The sequence below is a fragment of the Eleutherodactylus coqui genome, chromosome 12 (genome assembly GCF_035609145.1).
Source record: "Eleutherodactylus coqui strain aEleCoq1 chromosome 12, aEleCoq1.hap1, whole genome shotgun sequence".
Taxonomy (NCBI): Eukaryota; Metazoa; Chordata; class Amphibia; order Anura; family Eleutherodactylidae; genus Eleutherodactylus; species Eleutherodactylus coqui.
The window spans coordinates 125,094,423-125,107,734 of record NC_089848.1 but is presented as its reverse complement, the minus strand read 5'-3'; the positions used below and the strand labels follow the sequence as shown (position 1 = coordinate 125,107,734).

General features: G+C 41.0%; 1 protein-coding gene across 1 annotated transcript in view; it reads right to left on the bottom strand.

The window, feature by feature from the left end:
* Positions 1-13,312, bottom strand: part of MRC1 (mannose receptor C-type 1) — a 119,867-nt gene that overhangs the window by 91,484 nt on the left and 15,071 nt on the right. The window contains exon 3 of the mRNA XM_066585643.1: positions 7,017-7,190. Within this exon, the coding sequence (XP_066441740.1) occupies positions 7,017-7,190 (174 nt within the window). The remainder of the gene's footprint in view (positions 1-7,016; positions 7,191-13,312) is intronic.

Here is a 13,312-nt window from a genome sequence, read left to right as displayed (position 1 = left end):
TTCGTTGTCTGTGACCCAGAGACAGGCGGCACCATCTTTACGGGTCCCTCTGTATGTCTGAATCATTTCCAGGCGCTTGGCTGAAGGACTTTTGGTCTCACATGTACGGCCTTTTACACCCACTGTCTTCTCTGTTTGCAGCGATGCCGTGAGTGAGCGACAAAACTGGACGCTACTGAGTGGAAGCAGGTTGTCTTCAGCGATGAATCCAGGTTTAGTTTGGGCGCTTACTACAGTAATGTTCATGTCTGGAGACCTAGGGGTTTGCCCCTCAATCCTGCCTTTGCTTTGTGGTTGTTGGGGGGCTATCACATATGACAGTCGTTAACCCTTTGTAATGGTATGAGGGACAATGACAGCTCAGCGATGTGTTCAGCACCTCCTGCAGCCACATGTGTTCCTCTCATGTTGGCTTTCAAGACGTATTTTTCAGCAGGATAATGCTCGGCCGCACACACAAGGGGTCGCAGGAATGTCTCCACAACATTGTCACATCTACATGCCCTGTCACCAGATTTATTGCCAATAGAAGGGATCGGTTCTCCACAATAAATGGTCCTTTTGCTCTGATATTGTAACCACTTATATCAATGTTACAATCACAGAGAAAGTTTAATTAGATTCCACCAACTTCTTCTAGGGGGGGATTTTTTCTTTTTACAATGAGTGTATTTGTATGGAAGGAACAATTATAATGATATAACAAATGGGAAAACATAAGTCATTGAGAAATCCCGCTTTAACCCCTCCTGCTGCAGCCCTTTTTTGTTTTTTCATTTTTGCCTCCTTACTTTCAAAATATCTGAACTTTTTGATTTTTCCAGCACTGTAGCCCCAGGAGGGCTTGTTTTCTGCAGGACAAGTCGTATTTTTGAATGATACCATGTAACGTACTCTATAACATATCGGAAAACGGAGAGATTTCTAAGTGAGAAGTGAAGTTATACCCGCAGTTTTTGGGGGGAAACATGAGATGTTCTCTTTATTCTGTGTGACAGTATGATTATGGTGATACCAAATATATATAGTTTTAGTACTACTTAAATAAAGTATAAAATATATTAGTTTTTTAATTGTTTTTTGTCACCAATGTTTCCTCCCATCACTTCTTTATTCTTCCATTAGTGCAGCTGTATGAGGGCTTATTTTTTGTGGAGCAACCGGTAGTATTTATTGGAACTATTTTGGGCTAGAAACAATTTTTTGATCACTTTTTAGTCAATATTTTCTTGGAGTTGAAGGTGACCAAAAAAAAAAGCAATCCTGGCATTGTACTTTTTTCTGACAGTGTTTACTATTAGAGTTGAGCGAACGTACTCTGCCGAGCTTGCTGCTCGTTCGAGTATTAGAATACTGGATGGTGCTCGCTACTCGAACGAGTATCAAGCCGTGTTTGACCCCGCCCGAGAGAGAGAGAAAAAAAAAACAAGCTCGGGTCCCATACAAAAATGCTCGAGGCTCCCATTAAAGTCAATGGGGTTCGTTACTCGAATAGAGCTCTCGAATTTTATGAAAAACTTGACTCGAATAACGAGGACCCGAGCATTTTGGTGCTCGCTCATCTCTATTTACTATACAGGATTAAGAATGTGATATTTTAATAAATTTGATTTTCTGATTTGTGGAGGCCTTACCACTAAGACCCCTATTGATCCTGAGAATGGGGGCCTCCGGTGTCCTCATTATGGGCTCACTCAACCAACACCCCCCTTCCACAATGAAGAGGTGCCTGAATGGAGCAAGCGCTCAGGTATTTATGTCAGTCCCATCAAAATGAATGGAGTGGCGGTTGCGCATGCTTGGCCTGTACTCCATTCATTCTGAAACCCCTCTTGTGAGTGAAGCGACCCTATGCTGACTGGCAGAGGGGGAGATGGGACCCCTGTTCTCGGGATTGATGGGGATCTCAGATGGGGCGAGAACCCCCTGATCAGCAAGTTATCCCCTCTCCTGTGGATAGGGGATAACTTGTGATTCTGGTACAAGCCCTTTAAGCCCTGACACAGGCCACGGGTAGGGCTTAATAGGCAAATATTCATAGCTGCTCTAGGAGTCTTCATAAGGCCACAGGCTACCATGACACTTGAACAGCATCTCATGATCTCATTGCAGTGACATTTAAATACCATTTGGGACATTTAAATGCTGCTGTCAGAGAGGGTCACGATCAGAGGCACAATCAGAGTCATCTCTGATCATGGCTGCGGTCGGAGGTCCTGCTGGTGGTCACCTGTAATACACTTGTCTACAATTGCCTAAGGCTGGAAGCCCGCAGACAGTTTGAGATGTGGTTTTTGATGCAGTTTTCATGAGCCAAGAGGATCCACTAAGAAGGAGACGTAGACGTCCTTCCTTTATAGTCCTTTTGAATCCATTTCTCACTTTGGCTAAAAAAAAAAAAAACTGCATGAAAAACTTGTGTGTGATTCCAGCCTAATTGAGGATAAATACAATTATAGGCGGAGAACTTGCTGACATGTAGGAAACACGGAAACACGGCGATCCTGATCTCTTGCTGACAGAGATATTAGCAGAGGTGACTGACCGGGGCAGATGTTTGGTGTTCTGCTGGTAATGAGCATAGTCGGAGCCTAAAATAACAAATGTATCCCGGGGCGAGCGCTCACCGCTCCTCTGACCAAGAACAAAGGAAAACATGTAGATTGTTACAGACTGTGCGTAACATACCGCTGGCGTGTGATGCCGTAGAACTGTTGCTCATACTGCGTGCGCCCTTAGGGCCCATTCACACGGCGTATTTTATGCTCGTAGTACATCCGTGTTTTTTATGGACGTAATGCTAAAAGCCTCCTACACTGTTAGCGTGTCCAGTTTGTGTCCGTAATCACTCGATATGGGATCGCAGAAACACACAGCAAATACATAGCTGCACACGTAATTCACTGCATTTATAAAAACTCGGAGCCAGTGGGGAAAAAGTGGCATCAGCCGGCCGTCTGGTAGGTTTTTGTGCATGTGATATATGCAGTGAATATGGATGCAATGTGGATGCAAAAGTCATGCACACGCTTCAAAAACACCCGCAACACAGACATGCGCACGCAGTGATAACAATGCAATTTTCACTGCCCCAAATTGCATCGCTCATGTAAATGCACCCTTAGGCCTCGGTCAGACGAGCGTGTTTTTTTGCACACCTATGTGCGTGAAAAAATGCTCCTCGCATAAGTGGAAAACGCATGAACTGGCAAACTTTCATATGCGCAGTGCATGAAACTTTGCCCGTTCACTGGAGCAGCATCACTGCTCCACGAAGGTCCCCTCATCGCTGAACACTGTGACAGCATTGATGGGACTCCCCACGGGGATGAAAGAATCCCGTGCCACAGGTGTCACAGCTGCTGCCGCCCCATTGATAGCAATGGTATAAAGGCAATCCCTGCAGCAGTGATTTTCAGGAGGGAAGGCTTGAAATATAATCCCTATCCCGAAAATCATAACTAGCTATTGAAAAACTTCCTCTGTTTTTCAGGTGGCCGGGGATTGAAAAATCCCTGCCTCCTTATAGTACTGCCTCTGATTGGCTGAGTGTTGAGAGCAATCAGAGGCAGCACTCAGCTGTCATTCAATGAATGGCTGAGCTCTCCCTCTAATCGGTTGCAGCGCTTCTAAGTGAGCTAACTTTTTCTTTTCTTCAGCTAGCTGTCACCGTGTTCAGTGATGAGAGGACTCCCCGCGGGGATTAATGGAGCCCTCGGGGAGTCCCCTCATCCCTGCGGGGACTAAGGAGTTAAAAGTGGGACCTTTAAAAGGTGCTTCAGGCCAGAAGCACTTTTTATATGTTCTGCTGTAAGCAGCGGGAATCTGCTCCATGCGCAGGAGTTTCCATTAACCATCTTTTTTAGGTGCGCACTGTTGTGCACTTCAAATTCTGCACATATAAACGCTTCTAAAGGAACCTATTGGTTCTTTTAGGCCGCCTACAGACGAGCGGGTCGGATCCGGCAGCGAGAATTCTCGCCGCGGGACCCGACCCGAGAGCCTGCAGGGACGAGCGCGTACTCACCCGCGCCTGGCGGCCCCGGCTCTTTCATGTGCCGGCTGCGGCCGGGTGAGTGCTCTTTCATGTGCCGGCTGAGCCGGCGGCCGGGTGAGTGCGTGCCCCGCACAAAAATAGGACATACCGCGGTTTGTTTGCTGTGCGAGATTTCGCGCGGCCATCTGCATAGGAGTGCGTATTGTAATGCACTCCTATGCAAACTTTCAGTGGCGGAAATCCCGCGGGAAATACCGGCGCGGGATTTCCACCCGTGTGCAGGCGGCTAGAAGCTTGCATTATGCGCGTGCAAAACATTCTTTTTTATCTTATCGTCGATGTAACCGTGTGGGTTTTTTTGGCCGACCTGTACTTTCTATTGGTGGCATTTTTGAGTTCATACATCTTTTTAAAACCTTTTTATTAAATTTTCTTTTGATGACAGGATGACCAAAAAAAGTCAGTTCTAGCACAGCATCCACCATGCAGGATTAATAAGGTGATATAATAAATTGGTCCCTAATGGATGCAGTGATAACAATTTATTTTCATTTTTTTATATTTTATTTTTATTTTTTATGCAATGACTTTTTAACTGTTACTAATTTTTATAATCTTTATTTTACTTACTTTTTCTTCTCCCATTCCCCGGAGCGGGCTGGAGCAAGTAATCGTTTGATCTCTTATACTATATCATGAAGTATGATAATATAGAATATATTGTAAATACAGACAAAATATGGATGTAATTTTGTTTGTAGCGCGATCCGTATAACAGATATATATATATATCAATAGGATTGTGTGAAACTGACTTGAATACAGCGCGACGGATTAATCAGCTGTATCAGAGGATACAGTCATTCTAGAGTCAACTAAAAATATGCAAAAATTTAGCCAAATTTACCAAAATGGCATATATCAATTACCAGATGATAAATGTATATGTTTTATTAAATAGTGGTGTAGCTGCCAGACCCCAATGCAAAATCTATAATAGGACCCCCCAACTATACTGCTTCATGTATAGTACTGGTCTCCTCATATGTGGAAGACAACACCTCATGGACCCCTTGAAGGGGTTTTCCAGTAAACTACTATTGATGATCTATCCTCAAGATAGGTCATCAATAGTTGATTGGCTGGGATGCGACCGATCAGCTGACAGAGCTCCCAATACACAGGTGTCGACCTTCGTAAAGTGGCCGGCGTTTGTAAGTGCATTGAAATTAATGAGAGCCGTGTCTGCACTTACAATCGACGGCTACTTCATGGAGGTCGGAGAACAGACTTTTGCTGCTTCTGCTCCGACCCCTGTGTATTTTTTGCGCTGTCAACGGGCACACAAACAGCTGATTATTCAGGGTCCCGAGCGATGGACTCCAGCTGATCAACTATCGATGACCTATTCTGAGGATGGTCATCAATAGTATTCTCCCTAAAAAACCTTTTTAATGTTCCAGGGCCCGGGTGTGACCACACCCTCTGCACCCACTGTAGTTACACCCCTTGTTTTAAATGACGTACCAAGTACCAGCGTCAGCTTTAGATTGGATGATCCCATGTACTACACCGTATATAGATAATGCTCAGGTCCAGTCTGGTAATCTGCCTGGCTAGGCAGTTTTAGGGCAGGCCAGTCAGTCAATGGGACGGCCGTCACTGCCAAAGATCAAACTACACTGATAATACCGGCCCTGTGTCCTGAGTGCAGTCTCCGACCCTAGAATGAATGAAGGACCTACGATGACATTACAAATAGCGGTAGCTCTTTACACAACCCGTTCCCCATTGCCATTGGCACTGTCCCCTTATCTCTCTCCTCAAACTTGCATGTGAAGTAGGAGGTGAAGGGAGAGCTTTATAGGCTCTTACCTCTGCAGGCTACCATTCAACGACATGGTGAAGGACCATGATTCAACGACTGGTCCTTCACCATGTCGTTGAATGGTAGCCTGCAGAGGTAAGAGCCTATAAAGCTCTCCCTTCACCTCCTACTTCACATGCAAGTTTGAGGAGAGAGATAAGGGGACAGTGCCAATGGCAATGGGGAACGGGTTGTGTAAAGAGCTACCGCTATTTGTGCTACACGTTGGTGTTTGGTGCAGCTGGAAGTATAGTTTGTGATGCATGGTGACATGTGTTTGGCTGTGCTGGGGGTAATATGAGTGCTGTATGGTGGTTTTAGGCACTACGGGGTAGTATTTGATTACCAGTGAGGTCCAGTCGTCACTAGGGATTGGCTGGTAGGACCCGCGTAGAAAACATTTGAGAGGCCACAATTTATTGAATAAGAAAAAAAAAAAAGCTCGGCTCCCGGCGTCCCACGTACAAAAATGCTCGAGTCTCTCATTGTAGTCAATGGGGTTCGTTACTTGAGTAGGCCTCTCGCATTTTACGAAAATCTCAACTCGAATAACGCGGACCCGAGCATTTGGGTGCTCGCTCATCTCTAGTAACAACAGATAATGCCGTTCTCGTTCCTGGGCTCCTATTCGGCTCTGACAATAAACTTGTTTCAGACGATCATGTTACGGGCGCATTTATGTTCCTGTAATTATACGAATAACTGCAAGTTTACTGATCCCCATGACACTATGATTTTTGGTCATTTGGTCAAGCTGGGATATGCTCACCTTACACTGGCCTTGAGCACAATTTGTTGGGGCGTGCATTACGTGCCGCTATTATTCTACAATATGGATGGGCGGTGCTGTAAGTAGGCCGGGTGGGCTTGTGTGACTGGGCTGCTTTTTAATCCAAGCAAATCCTTATTTACATATATTTCCCAGAGGAGCATTAATGACCTTGTAAGTCTCCTCACTCACCTTCATAAGTGCCCCACAGTTGCCCCAAGACTATCACTCATTCGGTGAATGGAGGTGCATCGTGACGAAGATCTCTTCTGGCCGCCCGCCACCATTCATTGTGAACAGGTGGTCACTCAAGGATGAGCTAATGTCTATTTACAACGAGCGAGAAATAGCTGTCTAGTCATGTCACTTCAGTCCTTACTTACATTTATATGGACAAAACCCATACAGTCTCTCCTTCTCATATTCCAAAGCTGTAGAGCACCAGAGTCGTCCATCGGATCGTCCTGCTGTTGTACAGTCCGGATACCATTTGTTATCATACTTGAAGGGGAACACGCAGGGCTGACCATTAGCATTTCCCTTTAAAGTGTATATTTCTGTGGAGAACAAATCACATCATTAAAATAAAAGTTATGTAATGTATATATAGTAATAGATATAGAATGCTATAGAAGAATGTACAGGTGTATATCCATATATATATATATATATAGAGATAAGAATCTATCCATCCATCCCATATCTATCCATCCATCTCATATCTATCTATCTATCTATCTATCTATCTATCTATCTATCTATCTATCTATCTATCTATCTATCTATCTATCTCATATCTATCTATCTCATATCTATCTATCTCATATCTATCTATCTCATATCTATCTATCTATCTCATATCTATCTATCTCATATCTATCTATCTCCTATCTATCTATCTCATATCTATCTATCTATCTCATATCTATCTATCTCATATCTATCTATCTATCTATCTATCTATCTATCTATCTATCTATCTATCTCATATCTATCTATCTCATATCTATCTATCTATCTATCTATCTATCTATCTATCTATCTCATATCTATCTATCCATCTATCTCATATCTATCTATCTATCTCATATCTATCTATCTATCTATCTATCTATCTATCTATCTATCTTCTATCTATCCATCTATCTATCTCCTATCTATCTCATATCTATCTATCTCCTATCTATCTGTCTCCTATCTATCTTCTTTCTATCTATCTATCTCATATCTATCTATCTATCTCATATCTATCTTCTATCTATCTATCTTATCTATCCATATATCTCATATCTATCATCTATCTATCTATCTATCTATCTATCTATCTATCTATCTATCTATCTATCTATCTATCTATCTATCAATCTCCTATCTATCAATATCCTATCTATCTCTCTATCTATCTCATATCTATCTATCTATCTATCTATCTATCTATCTAATATCTATCTACCTATCTATCTCATATCTATCTATCTATCTCATATCTATCTATCTATCTATCTATCTATCTATCTATCTATCTATCTATCTCATATCTATCTATCTATCTATCTATCTATCTATCTATCTATCTATCTATCTATCTATCTAATATCTATCTACCTATCTATCTCATATCTATCTATCTATCTATCTCATATCTATCTATCTATCTATCTATCTATCTATCTATCTATCCATCTCATATCTATCTATCTATCTATCTATCTCATATCTATCTATCTTCTATCTATCTCATATCTATCTTCTATCTATCCATCTATCTATCTCCTATCTATCTATCTATCTATCTATCTATCTATCTATCTATCTATCTATCTATCTATCTATCTATCTCTCTTCTATCTATCTATCTCATATCTATCTCTATATCTCATATCTATCTATCTATCTATCTATCTATCTATCTATCTATCTATCTATCTATCTATCTCATATCTATCTCTCTATCTCATATCTATCTATCTATCTCATATCTATCTATCTCATATCTATTTATCTCATATCTATTTATCTATCTATCTATCTATCTATCTATCTATCTATCTATCTATCTATCTATCTCATATCTATTAGAGATGAGCGAGTATACTCGGTAAAGGCAATTGTTCGAGCGAGCATTGCCCTTAGTGAGTACCTGCCCTCTCGAGATGAAAGGTCCGGGTGCCGGCGGGGGAGCGGTGAGTAGCGGCTGTCAGCAGGAGGGAGCAGGGGGGAGAGAGGGAGAGAGATATCTCTCCTCTGTTCCACTGCGCTCTCCCCCGCAGCTCCCTGCCCGCCGCCGGCACTCGAACCTTTCATCTCGAGCGGGCAGGTACTCGCTAAAGGCTGTGCTCGCTCGAGCAATTGCCTTTAGCGAGTATACTCGCTCATCTCTAATATCTATCTATCTATCTATCTATCTCATATCTATCTATCTATCTATCTATCTATCTATCTATCTATCTATCTCATATCCATCTATCTCATATCTATCTGTCTATCTATCTATCTATCTCATATCTATCTATCTTACTATCTATCTCATATCTATCTATCTATCTATCTATCTCATATCTATCTATCTCATATCTATCTCCTATCTATCTATCTATCTATCTATCTATCTATCTATCTGTCTGAGATCTATCTATCTATCTCATATCCCTCTATCTATCTCATATCTCTCTATCTATCTCATATCTATCTATCTATCTATCTATCTATCTATCTATCTATCTATCTATCTCAGATCTATCTATCTATCTCCTATCTATCTATCTATCTATCTATCTCTCTATCTATCTCATATCTATCTATCTCATATCTATCTATCTATCTCAGATCTATCTATCTATCTCCTATCTATCTATCTATCTATCTATCTATCTATCTATCTATCTATCTATCTATCTATCTATCTATCTCATATCTATCTATCTCATATCTATCTATCTCAGATCTATCTATCTATCTATCTCCTATCTATCTCTCTCTCTATCTATCTCATATCTATCTATCTATCTATCTATCTCATATCTATCTATCTATCTCATATCTATCTAACTATCTATCTATCTCATATCTATCTATCTATCTATCTATCTATATATCTATCTATCTCATATCTATCTATCCATCTATCTCATATCTATCTATCTATCTCATATCTATCTATCTATCTATCTTCTATCTATCCATCTATCTATCTCCTATCTATCTCATATCTATCTATCTCCTATCTATCTGTCTCCTATCTATCTTCTTTCTATCTATCTATCTCATATCTATCTATCTATCTATCTCATATCTATCTTCTATCTATCTATCTATCTTATCTATCCATATATCTCATATCTATCATCTATCTATCTATCTATCTATCTATCTATCAATCTCCTATCTATCAATATCCTATCTATCTCTCTATCTATCTCATATCTATCTATCTATCTATCTAATATCTATCTACCTATCTATCTCATATCTATCTATCTATCTATCTATCTATTTATCTATCTATCTCATATCTATCTATCTATCTATCTCATATCTATCTATCTATCTATCTATCTATCTATCTATCTATCTAATATCTATCTACCTATCTATCTCATATCTATCTATCTATCTATCTATCTATCTCATATCTATCTATCTATCTATCTATCTATCTATCCATCTCATATCTATCTATCTATCTATCTATCTATCTATCTATCTATCTATCTATCTATCTCATATCTATCTATCTTCTATCTATCTCATATCTATCTTCTATCTATCCATCTATCTATCTCCTATCTATCTATCTATCTATCTATCTATCTATCTCTCTTCTATCTATCTATCTCATATCTATCTCTATATCTCATATCTATTTATCTATCTATCTATCTATCTATCTATCTATCTATCTCATATCTATCTCTCTATCTCATATCTATCTATCTATCTCATATCTATCTATCTCATATCTATTTATCTATCTATCTCATATCTATTTATCTATCTATCTATCTATCTATCTATCTCATATCTATTAGAGATGAGCGAGTATACTCGGTAAAGGCAATTGTTCGAGCGAGCATTGCCCTTAGTGAGTACCTGCCCTCTCGAGATGAAAGGTCCGGGTGCCGGCGCGGGGGAGCGGTGAGTAGCGGCTGTCAGCAGGAGGGAGCAGGGGGGAGAGAGGGAGAGAGATATCTCTCCTCTGTTCCGTTGCGCTCTCCCCCGCAGCTCCCTGCCCGCCGCCGGCACTCGAACCTTTCATCTCGAGCGGGCAGGTACTCGCTAAAGGCTGTGCTCGCTCGAGCAATTGCCTTTAGCGAGTATACTCGCTCATCTCTAATATCTATCTATCTCATATCTATCTATCTATCTATCTATCTATCTATCTATCTATCTATCTATCTATCTCATATCCATCTATCTCATATCTATCTGTCTATCTATCTATCTATCTATCTATCTATCTATCTCATATCTATCTATCTATCTATCTCATATCTATCTATCTCATATCTATCTCCTATCTATCTATCTATCTATCTATCTATCTATCTATCTATCTATCTATCTGTCTGAGATCTATCTATCTATCTCATATCCCTCTATCTATCTCATATCTCTCTATCTATCTCATATCTATCTATCTATCTATCTCAGATCTATCTATCTATCTCCTATCTATCTATCTATCTATCTATCTATCTATCTATCTCTCTATCTATCTCATATCTATCTATCTCATATCTATCTATCTATCTCAGATCTATCTATCTATCTCCTATCTATCTATCTATCTATCTATCTATCTATCTATCTCATATCTATCTATCTAATATCTATCTACCTATCTATCTCATATCTATCTATCTATCTATCTATCTCAGATCTATCTATCTATCTCCTATCTATCTCTCTCTCTATCTATCTCATATCTATCTATCTATCTATCTATCTATCTCATATCTATCTATCTATCTCATATCTATCTAACTATCTATCTATCTCATATCTATCTCATATCTATCTATTAGAGATGAGCGAACGTACTCGTCCGAGCTTGATGCTCGAGCGAATATTAGGGTGTTCGGGATGCTCGTTACTCTTAATGAGTACCACGCGATGTTCGGGTTAGTTTCACTTTCATCTCTGAGACGTTAGCGCGCTTTTCTGGCCAATAGAAAGACAGGGAAGGCATTACAACTTCCCCCTGCAACGTTCAAGCCCTATATCACCCCCCTGCTGTGAGTGGCTGGGGAGATAAGGTGTCACCCGAGTATTGAAATCTGCCCCTCCCGCGGCTCGCTACGGATGCATTCTGACATTAGTTCAGGGACAGTGCTATCGTGTTGGAGCTGCTATAGGGAGAGCGTTAGGAGTTATGATAGGCTTCAAGAACCCCAACGGTCCTTCTAAAGGCCATAAATCTTCTCTATATGCGCTCAATGCGGCCGGCGGCAGCAGCGCCGACCCCATTGAGAACATATAGAAGACAAATCATTCTTCTCTGCCACAGCTGTAACAGCTGTGGCAGAGAAGAACGATGTTTGCCCATTGAATTCAATGGAGCGGCAATACAGCAGGTTCCACTGAAAGCAATGGGCTGCCGGCGTGTGCGGGATGAATTGTCGGGAAGGGGTTAAATATATAACCCCTTCCCTGCAATTCATCCAGAAATGTGTAAAAATAAAAATATATACCGGCGTATAAGGCGACGGGGCGTATAAGACGACCCCCCAACTGTCACCTTATACGCCGGCAATACAGTGGAGCAAAGAATAAAAAGCATTACTTACTTCTTCAGACGATCTGCGGCGCTCCTGCAGGCTGTCACTCCCTCCTGGTGTTTGCAGGCTCTCGCTCCCTCCTGGTTCCCGGCAGACTATTGCTTTCTCTACGAAAGGCTTTAAATCCCTGCCTCCAGAACCACAGCCAATCACAGCCATTCAATGACTTAATTGTCATTGGCTGTGATTGGCTGAAGGCACGTGTGTTTCTGGCGCACGCCGGCAGCCCATTGCTTTCAATGGAGCGGCTGTATTGCTGCTCCATTGAATTCAATGGGCAAACATCGTTCTTCTCTGCTACAGCTGTTACAGCTATGGCAGAGGAGAACGATCTTTATGCTGACAGTGCGGGGGGGGGGGGCACTCTTGCCGCTATTGTGGCTTAATAGTGGGACCTGGGAACTTGAGATGCAGCCCACCATGTAGCCCCTCGCCTGCCCTATCCGTCACTGTGTCGTTCCCATCACTTTGTAGAATTGCCCAGATTTTCACACATGAAAACCTTAGCGAGCATCGGCGAAATACAAAAATGCTCGGGTCGCCCATTGACTTCAATGGGGTTCGTTGTTCGAAACGAACCCTCGAGCATCATGGGAATTTCGTTCCGAGTAACGAGCACCCGAGCATTTTGGTGCTCGCTCATCTCTACTATCTATCTCCTATCTATCTATCTCCTATCTCCTATCTATCTATCTCCTATCTATCTCATATCTATCTATCTCCTATCTATCTATCTATCTATCTATCTATCTATCTATCTATCTGTCTCCTATCTCTCTCATATCTATCTATCTATCTATCTATCTATCTATCTATCTATCTATCTATCTATCCATCCTATCTAACTAAACATAATTGGACACCTGAGCAAGAATTACAAGCAGTATTTATTTACATTTGTA